This window comes from Ochotona princeps, chromosome 12 (genome assembly GCF_030435755.1).
Source record: "Ochotona princeps isolate mOchPri1 chromosome 12, mOchPri1.hap1, whole genome shotgun sequence".
In the NCBI taxonomy this organism is placed as follows: domain Eukaryota; kingdom Metazoa; phylum Chordata; class Mammalia; order Lagomorpha; family Ochotonidae; genus Ochotona; species Ochotona princeps.
In genome coordinates, this window is record NC_080843.1 from 32,376,775 (window position 1) to 32,398,462 (window position 21,688).

The 21,688-nt window shown below is 35.8% G+C and overlaps 1 protein-coding gene across 1 annotated transcript in view; it reads left to right on the forward strand.

Annotated features, from left to right (window-relative positions):
- The first annotated feature begins 340 nt into the window (after window positions 1-340).
- Window positions 341-21,688, forward strand: part of LOC101526771 (protocadherin-9) — a 549,048-nt gene continuing 527,700 nt past the window's right edge. The window contains exons 1-2 of the mRNA XM_058670966.1: window positions 341-400; window positions 4,522-4,623. Coding sequence (XP_058526949.1) covers window positions 341-400; window positions 4,522-4,623 — 162 coding nt within the window. The remainder of the gene's footprint in view (window positions 401-4,521; window positions 4,624-21,688) is intronic.

Below are 21,688 nucleotides of genomic sequence, written 5' to 3' on the forward strand. Positions count from 1 at the left end.
TATTGTAATAATATACAGGGAAAAAGAGGTGGGGGATGGTAGGGTGCATGCTCCTATATCTATAGAAGTGTAGTATGAAACATTTTAAATAAATTAAAGCTTATTTATTTATTTATTTATTTGGAAAGCACAGTTACAGAAAAGAAAGAGAAAGCTCTTCTGTTTGCTCGCCAGGATTGAGGAAGAGATTGGACATAGAGAGGGATCTTCTATCTGGTGGTTCACTCCCTAGTTGAACACGAGTCCTAGAGCTGAGACAATCTGAAGCCAGGAGCTTGTTTCTGGGGCTCCCAAATACTTGTACTGCCCTCCAGTTCCATCCTAGGCCATAAGCTGAAAAATGGATTTAGAAGTAGAACAGGTGGAACTCAAACAGGCACTCAAGTGGGATGCTGGTACTGTAAGAGTAGGATTAGCTGCAGTGCCACTATGTCAGCCTGTTAGTTTTGTTCTAAATATGATTAAACATATCAAGAAGAAAAGCCAAAGAGGAATTGCTCCTAGAAAACATTACGGTGACTGTGGATCCAGGCTCAAGTTTCCGAGATCTGATACACAATGAATTTCGACACATTGGATGATGCAAATTTATTGAGATCCTGTTCCTATAGTTCTTCATTTCAGCAGCATAAACAGTTAAATAATTAGAGAGAAGGCATTAAAAAAAAGTTCTGTGAGTGTATCATATCTAGAATGGCTAGCACACCAAGCAGTGGGAGCGGTCAACTGTGTTAATTAGATAATTGAGAATTGACCTTGGAATTATTTTGATGATACTGGCAGAGTGCTTTCAGTGGATCTGTGCAAATAAAAGTCTGATTCATACAGCTTCTTGAATGGATAAAATGGATGGAACGAAGCTGGAAGCATTAAAGAAACAATTATTTAAGTAGATTATTTTCTCTTAATTTGTTACTTAACTTCTAGGGCTATTATACACAAAGATTAAAGAACGGGTTAAAAGTTGCCAAGAAAGAAGTCCTCAGGTTATTAAAGCGATAGAAATAGCATTTTTAGTGGGAGTTTCTAACAAATGGAATTGTTACTTTGTGAAACATATAACCCAAAATATAAAGCTACCACCTCCAGAAAGATTGCACAGTCTACCAGGGCAACTGGTTTTCAGCAAACAGCCTTGATTTTCTAAGAAGGTAGGAGGAGCAACAGAATAATAGTATTCATGTTGCTCCAGTGTTAGAATTGAGAGGAAAATGAAAAGCACCCCTATCTTAACAAAGAAAAACTGCATCTTAATGTGATTATGTGACTTTTCATAAATCTTTTGTTACATCTACTATTGATTTTTTTTCTTGACATCATGAATTTGAATTGCTTTCTTAGGAATTTGAGTAAAAAAAAAACCTAAAGCACCTTATTATGTGGCAAGTTAGAGTAGATACTTCTGTAGGTAGTGTATAACAGTGTTCACTACAATGGGAGTTGGGGAATCGAGATTTATTGACATGGTAAAATAAAGGTTATCTATAGTAGGTAACAGAAAATATCAAATGGATTTAAAAGTACAAACACATGTATTGATTTTGATTCCCGTCTTACATGATAGCTTGCATTGAGTTCTCAATGTCTCGGGTATGATTTGTACATGCGTCCTGCTGTATCAAATCATATTTAGCATATCTGCCTTAACGACAACTTATTATATATTCGTACACATTAAACTTGGAAAACCTCAGACATTTTTGTTACAGGAAATCTTCTTTATTTTGAAATAAAGCTTTCCTTCAGTCTCCAGCTTTTTCTGAAGGAAGAAATCCTGTTTAAAAACTGCTTTTCACTTAAGAATTATTTTCCTTAACACTTTGGCTGCTTATAATATTTTAAATTTAAAACCTAATTTACAGGATACTCTTTTTTTGCCTATGACTGTTGGATGTGTAGGTCCCACAGGCAATCTGCATTCTAAAACTGAAAGATAGTGACCATGGGTTACATTATTTGTTTGATGTCATTCACTGCTCTACTGGAGAGGTTTAGGGATGACATCTTGCAGGATGGATGGGTTTACATGAGTGTCACAGTCATGTTGTGAATATGTGATATTATTTGATTTAGTCTAGTAGAGGAATTACTTTTTTCCCCAAGCATTTCACAAGGTAATTCAAGATGTTATGCTTGATCAATGAGTAATGAAGTTTCACTATAAACTTGTAATAGTGACAGCGTGAGACATGCTGCCCTTATTTTTAATAGCACAGTTGTATAACACTAGACAATAAATGAGTAAATGAGTGAACAAAAGAACGTGGATCAGTCTTGGCCCTGTTCTGTTCTGAGCTCTTTGAGATTAGTGGACTAATGGCTATGTATAACTGGATATTAAGGGAGCATTCCTGAAATGTTTAATTCCTGATGACATACATGTGATTCTTAAAATGCTGAATTCCAACCAGGGTTGGATAAATAACAAATATCCGTAAGAATTGTGTATTTTGTAGATAGTACTAAGTCAGTGTTGTAGATAATTCCAAGGCATGTTGGGATGTGTGTTAGAAGAGTTTTTACTAGGAATTAATTGTAAGCAGTATCTAGATGTTGCAATTTTACTGGTATAAATCCACCTTACCATGTGTTTTTGTTCAATACTATACCAGATATGTGTTTTGATAATTAAATAAGAATAAATAAGGGGATTAAAGCAAAAAAATTCATTTTGCTTATCTTGCATATTTCCTTGGAAAGATTAAGAGAAAATGGGTTGCTGATAGCTCACACTTGGCACTGCCACTCTGTATCTTTTCGCATTCTAAAATTCTCATCACAGGTTCTATTGTTTATTTTAATATATCGCTACTAATAAATAATCTTGTCTATCCTCAAATCAGTTCTCACATTCTGCATGGTTGAACTGCTATTACATGACTCATGCCTCTTGAGAATTTCAGTCTGATCCTTTGCCTGTGTGATTCTCTGTGTAGAACGTGTGTTAACCATGAAATCACGCCAACCTTCTCACCATACTCTACCGAACTAGTAAATGAAAAAGTCTAATAACTCTCTTTTGCTTTCCCTGAGCAACCTCTGTTTGTGTTTTCACAAATGACAATGGCTATTTATTTCCAAGTCTGGATCACCTTCTCTGTTCCTGTTTGTAAAAGGCTTGTGTTTGTATTTATCTACAGATGGTTCTTGTGGGTAATATGTAAATTCTTTTATTTTGTAGTGAAAATAGTTGTATGCACATGATTTTTTTTTTCTGCTTCACACTCCCTGTGATGTATCTGTAGAAAAGATATGATTTGAGTTTGAGTCATGCCTTCCTAGTTGTCATGTACCTATTTTTCTGAAATCAGCAAAATATCTAAACATATAATGCCCTTATCGTATAGTATATTCAAGTACATGAGAAAGTGGCCTGATAACGAAAATATAGTGAATTCTGTGTGCTATTATCTGAAACTCATTTGTTTTCCATGGTTTACAATTTGACAAAAGCATCCTAAAATATTTTTTATTTGGATAGAGAAAGTAACATTTCATAAATAAAAACATTATATTCAAGCTTGACAAAAATATTTCCCTGCTTCATATCATAAAGATGTGGGTATTTAATATTGTCTTGTTGAAGAAAAAAAAGGATGTGTTTATATAATGAGCCTTCTGGAAGTACTGGAGTTCTTCCTGTTACATAGAAAACTTAAAAACTATGTAATAAATGTCTGATTACTATTATAAACAGTCTTGCTGTTGAATATGCTTCTAGCTTAAACAAAGAACAAGCTAATGAACGAAAAGTAGATTAAAGAATATCCGCATGAAAAAATTTTGTAAGGAGTAAGGAGACTACTTCAAAACTTTTACAGAGAAAATGTCAAGCCTTCATTTACTATCTTATGTTCTATAACTTTTTCAAGTTAATTATTTTCATAAAGATAATATTTCAATTAAAAATAATTGAAACTAAACTCAATATAAAAGATATAAAAAATATTCTGTTTGGTTCAAATGTGATGAAGTAACATTTTGGCAAGCAACCTTTTGATTTTCTCCTATTTCAAATGCAAAACATTCAATTTAGTTTATGGCAGCTAAGGAAATGAGAAAGCAGCAGTAAACCATGTAGCAGCACAACCTGGAGAAAAATTCATGTCTCTGTCTTCCAACTGTTAGGTGAAAAATAATGGTATCTGTTACAGTTCAATATGTGAATAATAAATGTGAAGACCTTAAATAATACCTTAGCTACAAACAGCAGCATCTTAAAGCTTATGTGACTATTGTCCTTAGCTTAATATTCAATATCCCTTCCAAATTGAAAGGACAATGGCAAAACAATTCTCATAATTACTTGATTTTAGAGGAAGATTTTGGAGGAAATCGGTCCTGGGAAATTTTTATCTATTTTTATAAAAGTTTATTTTTTTATGTATGTGCCTTTGGGAGTAGATCCTTGTTAGCCCAACTGATTTTATTGTTACTGGGCTTTTATTAAAAAGCCTTTTCTCTCAATAGTCACTCTAGATGTGGAATAGTTTGTCACAATTATTTGGTAATCTCTTTCAGTGTAATTCACACAGCAAAAGTGACAATATTCCTGTCACTCCTCAGAAATGTCCCAGCTCTGCGGGTTTCCACGTTCAGGAGAGTGAAGAAAGCCATTCTGAGGTATGCCCTAACTCAATACAGAGCATGATGAAAGTAAAGAATTTTATTTTGCCTGTGATTTTAAATTTTTAGTGGGAACTATCTCAATAATTTCTTTGGCATTCTATTTTATAGTCACATTTTAATACCAGTGCCTTTTGAAATAACTTTCTTAGCAATTTCAGAGAAAAAACTCAACAATAATCTTTTTCATCTTGACTACTGGTCCAACTATTAAACATAATGTTCATGAGATTGAATAAAACGTGTTGATATTTTTCTTCTTATTGGAAAAAAATCATAATTTTATTTTGATTCTTTTTATTAGTTTGCTAAAAGATATGCAAATCGATGATGGCTGGTTGTTTTGCTTCATCTTCTGTGTTGAAGGAAGATTTTGAAGTACTGCTTAATAGGAACTAGTTAAATTGAAATTTTCACTAATTGTCTCTTTTGTTTAACATTTTTCTATTTTTTTTGCATTTCTCTGTATGTCTCTACTTAAAAGAAATAATTATTTTCCTTTAGAAACTCTGAGTTCAACCATAACAAAATATAAAAAAATACATAATGGTTTTTCCTTTATATAATTACCATTCCAGTACCAATTATTCCAACAAGGCTGGAATCAGAAATATGTTACTTTTTATTTATTTTAATTGCATTTAAAAACACATGCATATAACTTACCAGCGTGATTAATTTTACACTTGCAATTCTATCCTGTTAAGTATATTACATTGTGCAATGGAAACTCTGCATTAATAAGGGCATATATTTTCATACCTACCTTTAATATTAAGTCATACTCTTGTATCTACTTTCAACCATCATATACTAAGAAGGTCACTAATATATGCAGGTAAATCTGTCAGGGTATGTGTCCATGTTCTGACTTGCGTGAATGTAGGGCTTCTCCCAAGTCCCTGCAGTCTCTGTAGTCTCGCTATTCACCGTATAAAATTTTAGGATTCATCTTGTCTTTGCTATATAAAGGACTCTATCATTCTCAACGCCTCCAGCATTACTATAGAGTGGACAAAAATGCTTTAGTGGTAGAATCTTTGTGACCAATGCAAGTTCTTTTGAGATGAGTAGTGAAAGCCAGTCTCAAATATTCCTAACATGCTACCTGTAACTTATATATAACAACTATTATGTACACATATTGAAAAGTTAATAACTGTTACTAAAAAATTTAGCACCACACACTACTCTAACAAGACAAAAATTTACCACAATTTGATATTATCAGGGAAAACGCTATCCATTTTATGATATTTTTAAGGCATTTCCTGCAGTCATTCTTCGGTTTTCTCTTCCCATCATATTTCTGTAAATGGGTGAAACAGATCATCATGATTGTTAAAGAAAAGTACAGAAATGCACACAGTTTTTATACCAAAAGTACATTTCACCTTTACAAAGCAATTTGAATGTATAAATTGTATTGCTATTTCCTTTTTATCAAACAGAATCCTTTTACTCATGGGACAGCATAGAATGCCAAGAGAAGAAGCTTTCAGTGACTGTATTCTGTGTTATGCTGGAAAATGTCTCATACTGAACAGAATTCACACCAGGCTGCATCTCAGTATGAGTAGCTGTTTCTGTTTCTGATGCTTGAGCTAAAGAATTTTTACAAAATGGTCTACCGTATGAATTTTTGAGATAAGTCTTTTCCCTTGTAGGGATAAAATCTCAAAAATCAATGTCAGATGAAAATCTTAGTTATAAGAGTTAGAAGGATTGTTGGAAAGATTTTAAAATAAGTGTGAAGTTTAGCTGCCAGACTTTGAAAATGTAGCAGTTATCACGAGTGTGAAATTCATGGGTGCAGATGGTTGATTCAGATAGCCCATGATGGGCCACTCTAATCTCCACAGCCAAACTGAGAAACCCATTTTGATAAGAGAATTATTTTGACTTTTTACATGAATTTATAACACAACTTTTACTCCATTCCCAAATTTATGGAGAGACATTGTCACTAGTTTCATAATACTGCCAGTTGTGTTAAAAATTATGAGTAAATATTTAATTGGATAAAAATACATCAGTAATAAATGGAGTTGTGTGGGAAGAGAGCTCAGCTGCAGTTTTGTGTAGCATAAGTCTTGGATTTTACATCTGCAAACTTACGTTAAGAAAATGGTTTTCATGGTACATATAGCTAGTCCTAATTAAAGAGAAAATTACTGTTATATATTGAATATATTGAAAACCAAAGGCCGACTAAATGCTAGAGTAAAAAGGGAATCCATGTTCACAACACAACCTAGATAGTATCTTCTTTACTTACTTACTTTAAAGAAAACAACTGACAGGTATACTTGAAAAAAGATTTAGTGAGCTTTGCAATTTACAGGTTCACAGTTCAACATCAAACTGGAACTTAGTCTGCTGTCTAGTGGAGGGTGACAGACATGGAACATGTGTGGAAGAGTGATCCCCTGTGTGCAAAACAGCAGACACACAAAAAGCCCTCTCCTGTTGTTTAAACAACCTTCTGTCAACAGCTCCCTTCTGAACCCAAGCCCTCAGTGATTCAGAGACCTCCCATGAGGTTCACAATTTAATGTCATAATCAACATTATTTCCCCACATATAACGCATCAACTGTTACCATAAATTTGAGAATCGATGTCTTCATACCTTTGAAAAATTATGTCCGATTCAATATAGAACAGCCTGGAACTCTATTAAGTGAAAAATACCAAGCAAATTAAGAGTGATATTATCAGCCACTTTGAAAATACTAAGAAAGGAAAAAATATAGTTGCAAACATTTTGCTTTGGCCCTACTCAATGTATATTTGTTTCTGTTACTTTCTGTTTTAAAAACATATTCATATGCTGAATAGGATTGTGTACTACATTCTTGTATTTATTAGGTTTCGGTATATTATATTAAAATTGCAATCATTTTGATATTTGCCTTTCTACACTTGGCTTCCATCATTTGATACAGTGACCTCCAATTTCATCCATGCTGTTTGCAGATGACTAGGTTTTGTAAATTTTATGAGTGATGTTCAAATGCATACGTGTATCCCATTTTTAAAATTTATCCGTTAGTGAATGAACGCTGCATTGACTGGCTATTGTGAAATGTGTTGTGACAAATACGCGAGAGTTGATATCTCTTCAGCAGATGGATCTTTTCCCCCATGGGTATTTACTCATGAGTGGGATAGCTGGATCATATAGTACAAATCGTTTTTGTAGAAATTTTATTTGAAAAGCATATCTCACAGAGAGAGTGACAGAGAAATATTCCAGCCTCTAGTCTACTCTCCAAATGGCCACAACAACAGCCATAGCTGAGTTGATATGAGCTGGTAGCTTTGAGTTTCTTCTGTGTGCCCCACATGGGTGCAGTGCAGATGCCCAAGGCCTCAAGGAGCTCAAAGAGCTAAATGGGAAACGGATCAGCCAGGACACAAACTGACACACATTTAGGACGCTGGTGCTAGCAGACAGATGCCATCGTGCCAGCCTAGGCAGAAATCTTCAAAATCAATATGAATATATTACATACACATTGAATTTTCATTGGAAAGTCAGATATGTAGAGAGGAGGAAAGACAAGCAAGGAGCTAGATGGGAAGTGGGGCTGCCAGGATTAGGATTGGTGCTCATATGGGATCCCAGAGTGTACAAGGCGAGGACTGTAGCCACTAGGCTACTGTGCCAGGCCCTGCAGATTTATTTTTAATTGATGAGCTTCAAAACAGTGTTTACACAACTACAATACTATTTGATATTCCTACTGTTAGTGTGCAAGTGTTTCTTTTTTTCACATCTTTGTCTACACTGGTTATGTTTTGTCACTGTGATAATAGCAAGCCCTACTCATTATAGCCTGGATTTGCATGTCCCTGATGATTTGTGACATTGAACAATTTTATGTTCTTTTATGTTCTTTTTAACCGCTTATATACATTTTTAGAAGTATCTGTTTATACCTGTTATCCATTTTTTAATCGGATTGCTGGTTTTTGGCTATTGCATTCTCTATGTATTCTGGGTATTAGCGACTTGTGAGATATATGCCTTGCAAGTATTTTTCTCATTCTGTAGGCTCTCTTTATATTGCTAACTGGTTTGTGTGTATGTGTATGTGCTGTGCAAGTGCTTTCACTGAAGAAATCCCATTTGTCTTTTGTTTTGATTTCTGGTGCTTTAGAGGACTGATTCAGAAAATCCTTTCCTTTCTAATGTTTTGAAATATTTCCTCTAAATTTTCTTCTAATAGTCTCAAAGTCTTGGGTTTCACAATGTATAGTAGTATATTTTGACTTGATTTTTGAAAATCCTGAGAGGCCATCTTTTTGGCAGGCTTTAAACCACTGCTTACAGTGGTGTCATGCCATTTGGCCTCTGCTTCAGGTTTGGGCCGCATTGCATCCTATCCAAATCCAAGCTAATGTGCTGGGAAAGAAGCAACAGAAGCAAAAGCCCAACACATTGGTCCTCTGCATCCAGGTGGGACATCAGGATGACCCTCCAAGCTCCTAGCTTCAGCGATAGAGGCCTTGGAAATACACAAATTCTATAAAATGGCTTTCATTACTATGACTAGTTTAACATTATTGACTTCCATATGAAATCATGAGATTTATTTCGACCTTTTTGTGTCCATTTACATCTCTTTCACCAGTGACTTGAAGTTTCTTGGGTAGATGTATCTCAACTCTTTATTTACGCAGGTCTTCACTGCCAACCATTTAGAGAATTAATTCCATTTCTTGTTAAATTATTTTTCAAAAGAGAAGCAGGTGGAAATCCTTTAAAATCATTCTGTTATGACATTACCTTGATACCAACCAGACATGGTTACAACAAGGAAAGGAAGGTACAGAAAAATATCACTGAAAATATAGATGGAAAAATCCTAAGCAAATGCTAGCATATAGGAACTATTGGCACATTAAATTGATTTGTCAGTATGATCATGTTTAACTTTTATTTGGGATGCAAGATTGTTTCACCACAGGCAAATCAGTAAATGTGCTATATCGTATCAACAAAATAAAAAACAGTATCATATGATCATCTAGGTAGAAGCAGGAAAAGCCAGTAGATAAAACCCAACATGATTTATGATGTGATATAGCTACTATCATTTTGCTTGGAGAAAAGTCAGAGTTTTTCTATCCAACTTAGAGAATAAGATTACAGTCTCACATCTATTCAGTATAATACCGAAGGTTCTTGCTAGAACAATTGGGCAAGAGAAATAAATAAATGGTATCCAAACTGGAATGGATAAAGTAGAACTGTCAAAGTTTGCAGCATATGCTAACACTAAAAAAGGAAGCAAACTCTCAGAATAGAACCAATGTGTAAAAATCAGTAGTGTTGTTACATACGAATGGTGCATCACATGATACAACAAATTAAGATAGTAATCGCATTTCCACAAACTACTAAAAGAGAATTCTTTGTCAGTAATGTGTGTGAAGGCCAGGTGTCAGAGGGATCCAAGTTTGAGTCATCTCTACTGCTAATTCATTTAATTTCTAAGTTCAAGCCTCTTTTCTGTTCTATTAATAAAACCTCATGCTAGTTCAAAATGAAAATGTATAGAGACTTATTTCACATTACTTATTAACGTGGTGTTTACAGACTATTTATTAAGCACAATGATTACATAAAATTGTCAACATAGCAAGCAGTAAAACTATATACATACATACATGTATATTTACCAATAAATTCCTACAAGCAGACTTGGACAGTAAAGAAGTTATTACATATAAGTATATATAACAGTATGTATATAATTGATGTACAGTTGCTTCTGCATATAACTTCATATCTGATTTTAAATATAAAGACAATTTTTATTTTTTAGTAAGTATAGTAGCGTTTTCTTTCAGAAGTTATATAAAAACTTGAATAGCATAGGTGGATTTATGAATTATTTCACTGGACATTCAAGGAAAAGCTTTCTGTAGAATTTCCTGTATTATAATAAAAATATTACTCAATTTTCAAATGTTCCAGCAGTTTAGAATTGTCTAATTACTGAACACAGTATAAAGATGGGTCATCATCTCTTATGTTTTTATACGTTATGCTGATTCTTTCTTCATGGAAGAACAAATGACTGAATCTATCCACAGAAGGAAATACACTTGACAGGTGATGTGCTCACGGTTCAGCCGTGGGTGTAGGTTTGATGGACAGCACCAAACCTTGCTGTGGCCAAGCTCTGCTAATGAGTGGTTTGAAGCTACTTGGTGTGCCACAGGCACAGGCTTATCAGCCAAAGACATCTTTACCTTTCACTGTGACAGCTGGGTTGCAGCTGCTCATGGAGAGAATGGAGTGCACACAAAAAGACGGGAAGAGCTTTTCAAGTAAGTGACAACCACAGCACCTTTCACTGAAGAATCCTGAAGTTGTAACAAAATGCTGAAATGTAGACTACAGAAAGGTATAAATCAATATCTGCGGGATAGGATTGGAAACCACACATGAAATGACAATAAATAATACTGGGCTGTGAGAATGACAAGAATAAAGCTGCCTCACCATTTTTCTTTCAAGTAATTGAAGGTGTACTTTCTACTGATAAAGCTCAAGTGCTTACTGAATTGACATAATCGTGTGGAGTTTGATGTAAGTTTCTGTGTACATGCACAATTCCTAGTGGAGAAGACTGCAATGGACTCCTGTTCGAACACCTGCACACTGTTATAGTAAATATGTTGGATATTAAATCCAATGGAAGGTAGAGCAACGTAAAGTCACTAGCATGTATGTGACAAAAGCAAAAGTGAAAAAGAATACCATATGAAGTCATTTATAAGAAAATTGTACTTAAAGTGAAGTAATGCTGCATTAAATCAGTAACTAAATTTAAAACTAGTATTCAATAATTTGTAAATCTGAGTACCTAATGTTAAGAATGTATGGTGAAAAATTAACTCTTTGCTCATCTAGGCATTTCATTCTCTAAAATGCTTATTCTGATTTCAAAATATTCAATTAGAATTACTTTTATATCAGATACCTAATATTTAATGAAATATCTTAAATGATATATGTACATTATAGGTTAAAACACACATGAAGTATTTTATCTATGTAATTATCCATGTACACGTGTGTATATATACAGATAGATAACTATGTAAGCTATAGCAATTCCAAGTGAAAGTAACTTAAGACTTAATGTAGATTTTGGATATTTGAAATGCCATTTATCAATATATAAATTTGAAAATTTATACTCAAGCGACCCATACAATAATTATTGCAGCGGGTCTGAAATATGCTTTGTTGAGTCACTGCATTTTAAATTTGGTTTCTGTATTCCAGGAAGATTATAGGTAAGATTAAAGCTAGTCTTATTTATGCTGTAGTCGATAGAATTCTGCAGGTGCAATCAGAAGGATGTTAATAACTTTATCCTTTCTTAAGATTTACTTATTTGTTAATTTGGATGGCCGACTTATAAAGACCGAGGGGCACAGAGTAAAGTTATCTTCCATCACCTGCTTCTGTGCTTAGAAGGCCAGGCTAGACTGAAGCCAGGGCTCAGGAGCTCCATCCACATCTCCCACATGAATGTCAGGGACACACACACTTAGACCATTTTCTACTGCTTTTCCCAGACCATTAGCAGGTAACTTTATTGAATGTGGGACAGCTAGGTCACCAACCAGCATCCATATGGGATGCCAGCATCACAGGCAGTGGTTTTTGTCTGTTATGCTATAATGTTGGCCTAAGAATGATACCTCCTTTCAAAATGGTTTAGATGTACTTAGCTTTGTTAATAAAATGTAAAAAAAAGTAATTGAAGATCATATGAATGACAGGATTGGCTTGATTTAATTTTTACTTTATAGAATTTGTGCTTTCAAATAACACCTTTTATAACCAGTTGCAGCAACATAGCACCACTGTAATTACTTATGAAAATTGCCTAGACTTACATTTTCTTTTACAATGTGCACATACGATATGAGTTTGTATCACAGTGTAGATATGTTAAGTAAAAATTGATTGTTAACCTTTTCTTCCTGTTATATTTGTTTCTCCAATTTTGGATTTTTTAAAGTCTAAAAGATAATCTAGTGTCTATAGAAAGTTAAACATCTCAGACACTGAAACCCAACCACCCAGGAGATTCGTATTAAACAGGTCAGGGACAGTGTTTGTATCTGAGGATTTTTTTTGTTCATTCTGTTGCATTATGTGACTCAGTTGCATAGGCTCTGGGATTCCCCCAACCCCTCCCTGTGCCCTCCCCTCATGGTGGATTCCTCCACCTTGTTGCAGTATTTGAATTTGCAGTTCAAATTCAGTTAAGATTCTTTGCAAACGTATACCAAGCATAGAGTCCAGCATCTTATTTTCCAGATAATTTCAATGGTTTTTTGGGGAGACCATCTCTTGGGGAGAGCATTTCTGATTTTTTTGAAAAAAAAAAAAACAGTCTTGTGAAGTATCAAATGAATTTTAGGTGGGACATGGAATGATTCAAGGGAAATTAACATTGATAACCATGCTGTCATCAAGATAAGTTAGTGTTTGGAATCAGGATCTGAACCATTTTTTTATTGTATAAATAAATATAGCGTAAAGATATAGTCAAAAAATAGCATAATAAAGTGGTTACATAGAGTAAAAAGACTGGTTAAAATGGAATGGAATGAGTAAGAGAAAGAGAATGAAAGAAAAATACAAATGATATCGCAATGGTTGGTGAAAGACAATATCCTTGGCTTTACTTTCGTCTCAATCTATATGTTTTGATGTGCATATATATTTGCACTGTTTCTTAGTGGGGAGTGGTCATCATGATTCATGTGCAAATTTTGAAAGTCACTAAAGAAACATAACTTATACTTACTTATCACTTATCCTTAATTTGGAACTCTTTAAAGACACTCTGATTGTATTAACTGAACTAACAACTCCTTCGGAGGAAATGTCCTATGGCTTCTTTTTCGCAATTGAGTATATTAAGGTATAAAAGCTGGCTTGTCCGTAGTCATGGAGGAAATAATTGGCATGCAATATTCAAACTGAGATCGGCTGTGCTGTTAGCCACCAGTTCAACGTTTCAAAGATGTCACCTGGTGCAGAGGACAGACCAGTCTTTTGACTCAGAGCCACTTTTAATACCATTGCATTTAGTGAATTACTTCTCCAGTGATCAAATGTATCAATCCAAGTTCACATTGTCCTGAGGTGTGTTTCATGGCCAACTAAGGAATTCTTCAGTATTTTCCACTAATAACACAATGTGATTTGCATATTAATACTTTAATTTGAAAATACATTTTCATGATAGTTCTATAGGCTCAAAGATTTCACCTCTTGTCTGCTCGTGTCTCCTCCGTCAGTGCTTCCGCTTATTATTATAATGTAGAGTCCTTCAACAGCAGTCCCATGTCCATCTTTCTGCTATTTAAGTGTATCATGGCATTGCAGGTATAGACAACTGTAGAAATTCCAGAATCCTATTTCAAGAATAATGTTGACAAATTAAAAGGATCAATTTGCAGTCATGTGACCCATAACACTGCCTAATTGTTAATCCTATGAAGTCATATTAAATGAACAGCTATTTCTTACAGTTCATCTTGGAGAAGGTTGATACCATACGCAGAAGTAGTCTTTCTCATAAAATTTAAGTGAAGTCCTCCTTTTTGAAATAAATTGCATATCAGAAAGTAAAGTGGAAATAAACATGTGATGTCAATGGTGTGCTTATTTGCATGGATGCAAACTTCTTAGCCATACATTTGCTATGAATGATAGATAAGCATTTATAAATTATCTGAAAATATTAATAACCTTCAAACTGTCTAGGTTTTTTTCAGATGTTTAAGGTATTTTATTTTCTTTATTTGAGAGAGAGACACAACATAGATACTTAGAGAGACAGGGAGAGATTGAGCTTGAGAAAGAGAGAACTTCCATTTGTTGGTTCCTTTCCTCAAATACTTAGGACAAAATGGGCTAAGCCAGGTAGACATCAGGGGCCAGTAACTAACTCCAAGACTCCCACAGTGGTGGCAGAGAGCCAACTACTTGAGAAATCATGTACTGCGCCCCAGGTTTCTCATCAGCAGGAACCAGGACTGGGAGCAGAGCCAGGGCTGTGCCATGAGGTGCAGGTGTTCCCAGGAGCATCTTAACCACTGTGCCAATTTAAAACAGAACCTGAACATCTTACTGTTTCTGCCATTGTTCCACGCTGCAGCACCTGTCTTAGAAAGATAGGCTTATATATTCATTTCTTCCATTTCTGCCAATATTTAAAATATCAAACAATGTGTTATATTCCTTTCAGTTTAAAAAGTATAAAATTCAAACACAGTAAATTGTACAACTCTCCTTTACAGAGAAGGATGACACAAATAGGAGCAGCTATTGGATCACAGGCAATTCAGCTGTGTTGTAAGTTACTATACAGTGGTCTCAGTTTCACACACAATAAGCAATTTATTATGAATATTTTATTTATTCAAACACAAAAATATTGTAAAACCTTGGGATAAGTGTTAACTGTAGTGGGTTAAGCTATCTCTTGGGAATCCTGCATGGTAGTACATGAGTAATTGGGCTCCCGTTACATATGTGCAGCACAGGTAATTGGCTTCTGTCTCCTGGGCTCGGTTCCAACCATATCCTATCTGTTGAGGAAGCATGGAGAGTACACTATGGGATTGGAACCCTTTGTCAACCAAATGCACAAGTATGCATTAAAAGTTAGCTCACAGTCTTACAGCTATTGTGTAAGTGAACTATTTCTGTGTTTTGGTTATGAAAGGCTTGTTGCTCTTAAAGGTACACTTGATGGATATTTATGAAATAGCAACCATCTTATTCAGAAAAGCTCCTACTGGTTTTATAATTTTAAGCAATTTATTCAGATCCGACTTTATACAAATTCACAGGAATTTTATTGTTTTCATAGTGGCTGCTTATTGATTAATGGCACAAATGTATTAAAGGTCTTCTGATTGGGTCCATGGAAAATCTCAGCTAAGTCTAGAAAGGAGAAAGCAAGTCAAATATTGGTGATTCTCTTATTCACTTAGACTGTATTCACAATATCATGCAAAATATCTTAGGAAAATCAAATAAGGGGCCCTGCGTAACAGTCTAGTGAGCAAATCCTCACCTTGCTTGTGCCAGGATTCCATATAGATAACTGTTGCTGTCCCAGTTGCTCCATTTCCCATTCAGCTCCCTGCTTCTGGCATGGGAAAGTAGTGGAGGATGGCCCAGGGCCAGGGCCCAGGCTGTAGGATGCTGGGAGGAAGCTCCTTGCTCCGGATAGGCACAGTGGATCAGCCCAGCAATTGCAGCTTTTTGAGGAGTGAACCAGCGAAGGAGGATCATTCTCTCTGTTTTTCTGCCTGTCTCTGCAATCTGATTTTGCAGTAAGAATAAATAAATCAGAAACATGAATACATTAGGTGGACTTTTATTCACACTTGAAACATTTATTGAGAAAAAGGTCAACAAATTTTTACAATATATAACACAATATCACACAGCAGAACAACAAGAACCAAACAAAAAAATGAAGGAAAGAAAAGCAAACCCAGATGCCTGTAGTGAAGTGTGAATCTCAGCAGAGTGCTATATGAATGAGAAACCGACATAAAATGCTTGGTAACTGTCTCATCTCATTTCCGTGGCATTCTGGACAAAGTTAAGATATTGATTCCAAAATTGCATCAGGATCCAGGACACAAAGGAGAGCAGAACCTTATAGGGGCATGGGAAGTTTTAAGGGGTGATGAAGATGTTCTATAACTTGATTATAATGACATTTGCTCAATATAATCTGTGCCAGCAAAAGTTATATTCAAGGGAGATTTTATCCAATAATATTGTAATTGATGAAATAAAAGAGAGGACTTACTAAGTTCTTCAGTGAGCTGTTGGAAACCTGTGGGTATAATGTAGTGAGAGATTGATCAGAGAGATTTCGTTATTTGAGTTTGCTAACAGGCTTTCACAAGAGTTCAGGCTGGACTTTGTCTTTCCTCCAAGACCAGCTGGCAGGGATTCTATCAGGACAAATGAATTCCAGAGAAATTACTTCTATGGCACTTGAGAACCTGCCATGGGTATCAAGGCTGGCAAAAAAAAAAAAAAAATAACACCTCAAATCAGCAGGGAAAAAAATTTTGAGTTGTAAGTTTTCCAGATTCTATGGCCTGTTGAAAATGTGTGTGGTGGAGGGAGTTTGGGAGCCTAGAATCAGGGAATCTTTACCTAAAATTTGCTCAAACTAAATAGATTAGAAAGAGTATCTTAGCTATGTTCCCTTACAGTGTTTATTGAAATTCAAGAAACTCCCGAAAGGGTGAATTTTACTGTATGCAAATCATAATCTAATAAACCTGACATTTAAAAAAAAGTGCAGCTGGGAAAAATGTCATCACTGACGTAAAACCAGAGTAGTAGAACCATGAGGCTGTGGAGAAAGGAAAGAGGGAAATTATAGCCCTGCCAGAATGAGACCTTTTCACTTGCCTACATAGATCATCTAACACCTTCACATTAATGGCGTGATAACTCGTCAACTTAATATATTGCCTTGTATCAGAGACATGTTCAAAAAACACAGAATAGAGGCTAAAGCTGCTCCAGACAATAAAATATAGGTGCTGGCAGATCTTACAGTTAAGTGAATTGTTAAGAACAGCAAGAGCTGTTAACCAGAGGAATGTATTTGATGAAAATCGGTGAGCAAATATGTCAAAAGGCTAGCCTCGAACTCACTCTCTCCACCACTTCATAGAATGAGAGCAATTGTTATATTCTTCACTTACAATTGATGTACATAGTTAGGCAAAAGGCTTCTTAGCCGGGGTGAACCTTGCTTTATGGTATATGCTTGTTTCTGAGTGCTACGGAACAGCAAGAGGAAAAAAAAGTTTCTATATGTTGAGTCACACTGCTGACTGCATTATTTAACACCAGATGCAGAGTCTCTACTCTCCTTGTACTAACAATCAAAGGTTAAAGTTCTCCTTTCAGCACTGAGTAAGTAATAAAGGGCTCCTGAAGCAAGAATCCAAGGTTTCTAAAGCAGTGCATGCTTTATGTATCCTATTAGCTCAGTCCGCCAAGCCTCCCCCACAATTCAGGCACTGCACTGAAAATACAAAAGGCTCATTTACCAGCACCCATAGGCATAAACACCACAGAACCAATCAATCAACACAAATACATCCCTTCTGTGGCTGCTTGTGACCTTGAGAAGTGTGACAAATGACTCAGAGGACAGAACAGACAGAAGTTTCATGATAAACCAAAAAGAACAAAAAAATCTGCTTCATGATGAAAAGAATAAATGAAATGGAGAGAGCTTGATAGATGTTTAGTTTAACTTAATGCCAATAAATTCTCTGACTGCTTTGTGCAGCCCTGGCCCCGGATCAGAAGGACTGAACCTGTGCAGTAATCAGGGCTTATTCCATAAACAGCCTGTTAGGGTTCTTACCACATTTACTCTCTCAGTACGACAGTACATTACAGCTATCTACCCGATTATGGCCCAGGTTCCTAGCAGTTATTGATAGCCATGCTATAGACTTTCTATCTTATGTAGCACAGGCAGGGGCAAGCAGTCAGAACGGTGAATTTCCTAACCAGAATAGATCTTCCTGAAACTCGAAGTTGATGACTCAGTCCTACAATGGAGCCTGTGATTCTTTCTCACTGTGGCAAAACTTCTTATGCCATTTTTATTTTTAGCTCTTTGGCGCAATTATAGAAAATTATTGTAAGAAAATCCCAGCTGCTGTAAGCAGAAAATCCTGACTGTTTTGAAGATTCTTAGTGCGGGGGACACTCACAGGTATTGTCCAGGGAGTGAGTTACAGAAGGCAAAAGCAAGATAGACATGGGTCTTCTGAAAGAATGGAGCAAAACTGCACCTCTGTTTCAATTTATCTGTTCTGCTCTCTAACTTCTCTTTCTGAAACATGGCTTCAATTCTCTTTGCCTCAGCTGCTGCAAAAAATCTCAGCATCTCATGTCCTACATTCTCTTCGGCATCCTGCTCTCTATGACTCAACTGTGCATGATCTGACTGTGCAGCTGAACAAAGTTAGGTGAATACACAGTTGATGTGAAAGATAATTTTGAGTTGCTAGCTTCCCTCTCCCCTCTGAGATGCAAATGGCAGGAATTAGCCAGTGGTGTTTGCACACCAAGTTCAATAAAATCATCATATGCTGATATGGTATTTCCTGGATATAGGAAAACTGACAAATAGGGAGCCAGGGTTTCAGGACACTATTTGTATGATTTATTGAATCATTATTAGGCTGACTATGCATACAGTCATCCCTTCATTTAAAAACCATCTTCTGCTTTTAGACAACTAACATTAGATAATATAGATAGACTTGTTATCTAGGAAAATCCATTTTAGCCATACAATTATATTTTTAGTACTTTTGTCAATGTGGGCATGTTTTCGGTTCCAAGTCAGTGTCTCATTCATTTTTAATGCCAAGAATGAGGTGAAAATAAAAATCTTAATGAAAACTAGGTGATATTTTATAAAACAACTTCTATGCCATAGTTACTTTTTAGAGTATATCAGTAATTAACATTTTAGCACAAATGCATCTAGTATTTATGTGCTGCAGTAACCAGTACTAATAAAAATGCTTTTTGTGATTCTTCTTTCCGAGTAAAGGCTATTTATGAAAGTGCTCTACATTTGAAAATCAGGATATCTAGCTTGAGAGTTTCTTAATGCCTCTACTAACATCTCTCTAGTCAGAATCCATTGTTTCCTTTCCTCTGTTACATTTGTTAAAAAGCGAAAGCTGTGGACAACAGAACTTAGTTTTTTTTTTTCCTGGACAGTATACATGTCTCCGTTTTTAATGCATGAACAGTCATTTTGGTTCATTAAGCTCCGTGGTACTGATGGTAAACTAAAAGGCAATGGAAGGAAGAGTGCTGAAATACCCTCTTCCCACTAATGATACTGAAGCTGCTCAGCTTTATTGGGAGACTGCCCAGACATCCACTACTAGAAGGCATGGTCCAGGATGTGAACTTGGTGTTAGATGCCAAAATTGCAAATTCAAGGGAAGGGAGACTTGCTAGAACGCTGGAATAATGTCAGGAACTAGCACGCACGTGTGTGCACGTGTGTGTGTGTGTGTGTGTGTGTGTGTGTGCGCGCGCATTACTACATTCTGGAATAATTTCAGGAATGTTTGTGTGTGTGTGCGTGTGTGAGTACATTTCTTGGTATGCCAATGAGAAAGACAGAGGGAGAAAGCGCAACAGGAAAGAAACAGAAGAAATAAAGGAACAGCGGGTCCTCACTCACTCTGTGGCAGTGGTGAGGAAGGACAGTGATTCTGCAGGGACAGGTGCATCTCTGCATGCATAATCAGAGGACAGGAGGACATCTGCTGTCACTCTTGTATTTTAAGTAGATTATGAGTAGTTAAGAATTGGTAGCACATGTGGATTTAACAAGTGAGAAGAATGCATTGCTTTTCAGGTACTGCAGTCTATCTTATTGCAATACTATTCTGTTATTTACAAATAATTTTTATAACAATCGAAATTACGATTTCTTTTGTAAGTGAATGTTACTGTCCCATTTCATCCCCGCACACGCAAGAGCGTACAGAAATGTGTCCCTTGAAACTGTCGGGGAAGGTAGCACAGTGCCCGTTCAGATTGGGTTTATGCCCAGTTGGAACAGAAAATTATTCAGCTGGGGCATGGAAGCTTTTCTGGCCTCTGGCTAGCGAACCCACTCAGAGGCTTTTCAGAGCCATTTATAATCAAGTTGCAGCAAGCTGGAAGTGGAAACTGCAGTTGCAAACTCCACGGAACACCTACAAGACCCTCGATGCAGCTTCACTGGCCTCTTCTTGTCTTTCTGCTTGTGTTTGGTGCAAAGGGTTAGAGCTAAGGCAAAGACAAGAGGGACATTTTTCTCATCCAGCTTTCCTGCCTCTTTTAAAGGCCCTCAGAGGGGAGGTAAGCCTTTTGGAAACTGTTCAGGTATGTTCTGAAAACAGCTCAGAGATTGGAGTCGGTGACATCTTTGCCCTTTTGATAGCACTCAGTAAAACAGAAGTCACTTTTACAAGTTTAATGGTCCAACCAAGGCAAAGGAATCAACACAGCAGAAACAGTAAGAAGGCCAGATTGGATCATTTTACCTGAGTTCATATTGAACATTTTATTGTGATAAGGAGAATTGATCCATGTATAAATCTTTTCCTACTGTGAGACTTCTACTGAGGAAGAAAAAAATCAAAAGCGCTATATGGTGTGTGTGTGTGTGTGTGTGTGTGTGTGTGTTTCCACAATTCCATGAGGAATCTATATGGGTGATACAGGGAATATATAGAAGAAATGAAAAACATCCAGCAGCAATGTCCTTTAAATAGAATGGAGTTTTTCGATAAAGAAGAGATTTATGAGAAGGAAGTACTTGTGTAAGATATTTCTGGGTGGAGGGTTCTGAGATCCCAGCAGAAATCTCCATTTCCTACCAAGATTATTATGGTTTCTCCAATTTATTTCAATTTTTGTTCCTATATACCTCTAAATAAATATGGAGGTGAAATTAAATATTCCTGCCAACTAAGACAATAGTAAACAAAAGTAAACAAAAAAGTAAACATAAGTAAAACAAAAGTATTCTAGAGTTCAGTAATAACCAATAGTGAATTAGAATTTCAGCTACTTAAGCAATATAAAAGTATAATCTTTTTCTCCCTTTCTCATCAGTTTCTTTTTGTGGTAAGCACAGGGAGCTTATATTTTGAGAGATTCTTAATAAAAGGAAAATCCTGGACTTTAATAAAGGGAAATATTTACAGTATAAAATTATGGTACAAACATAAGTCCATTTAATTTAAGAACAGCACAATTGATATAATTTAATGTTTGATTAACAGTACATTACTTGTGTATCCAATGTAAATGTTTTCCTATGTGCTCATTGGGCTTTTCCTTGAGGTTGATCTCCCAACAGACATCTACTCAGAAACATACTTTTAACTATTTGCTGTCTTAAGGTGCATAAGGTGGAATAAAAGTG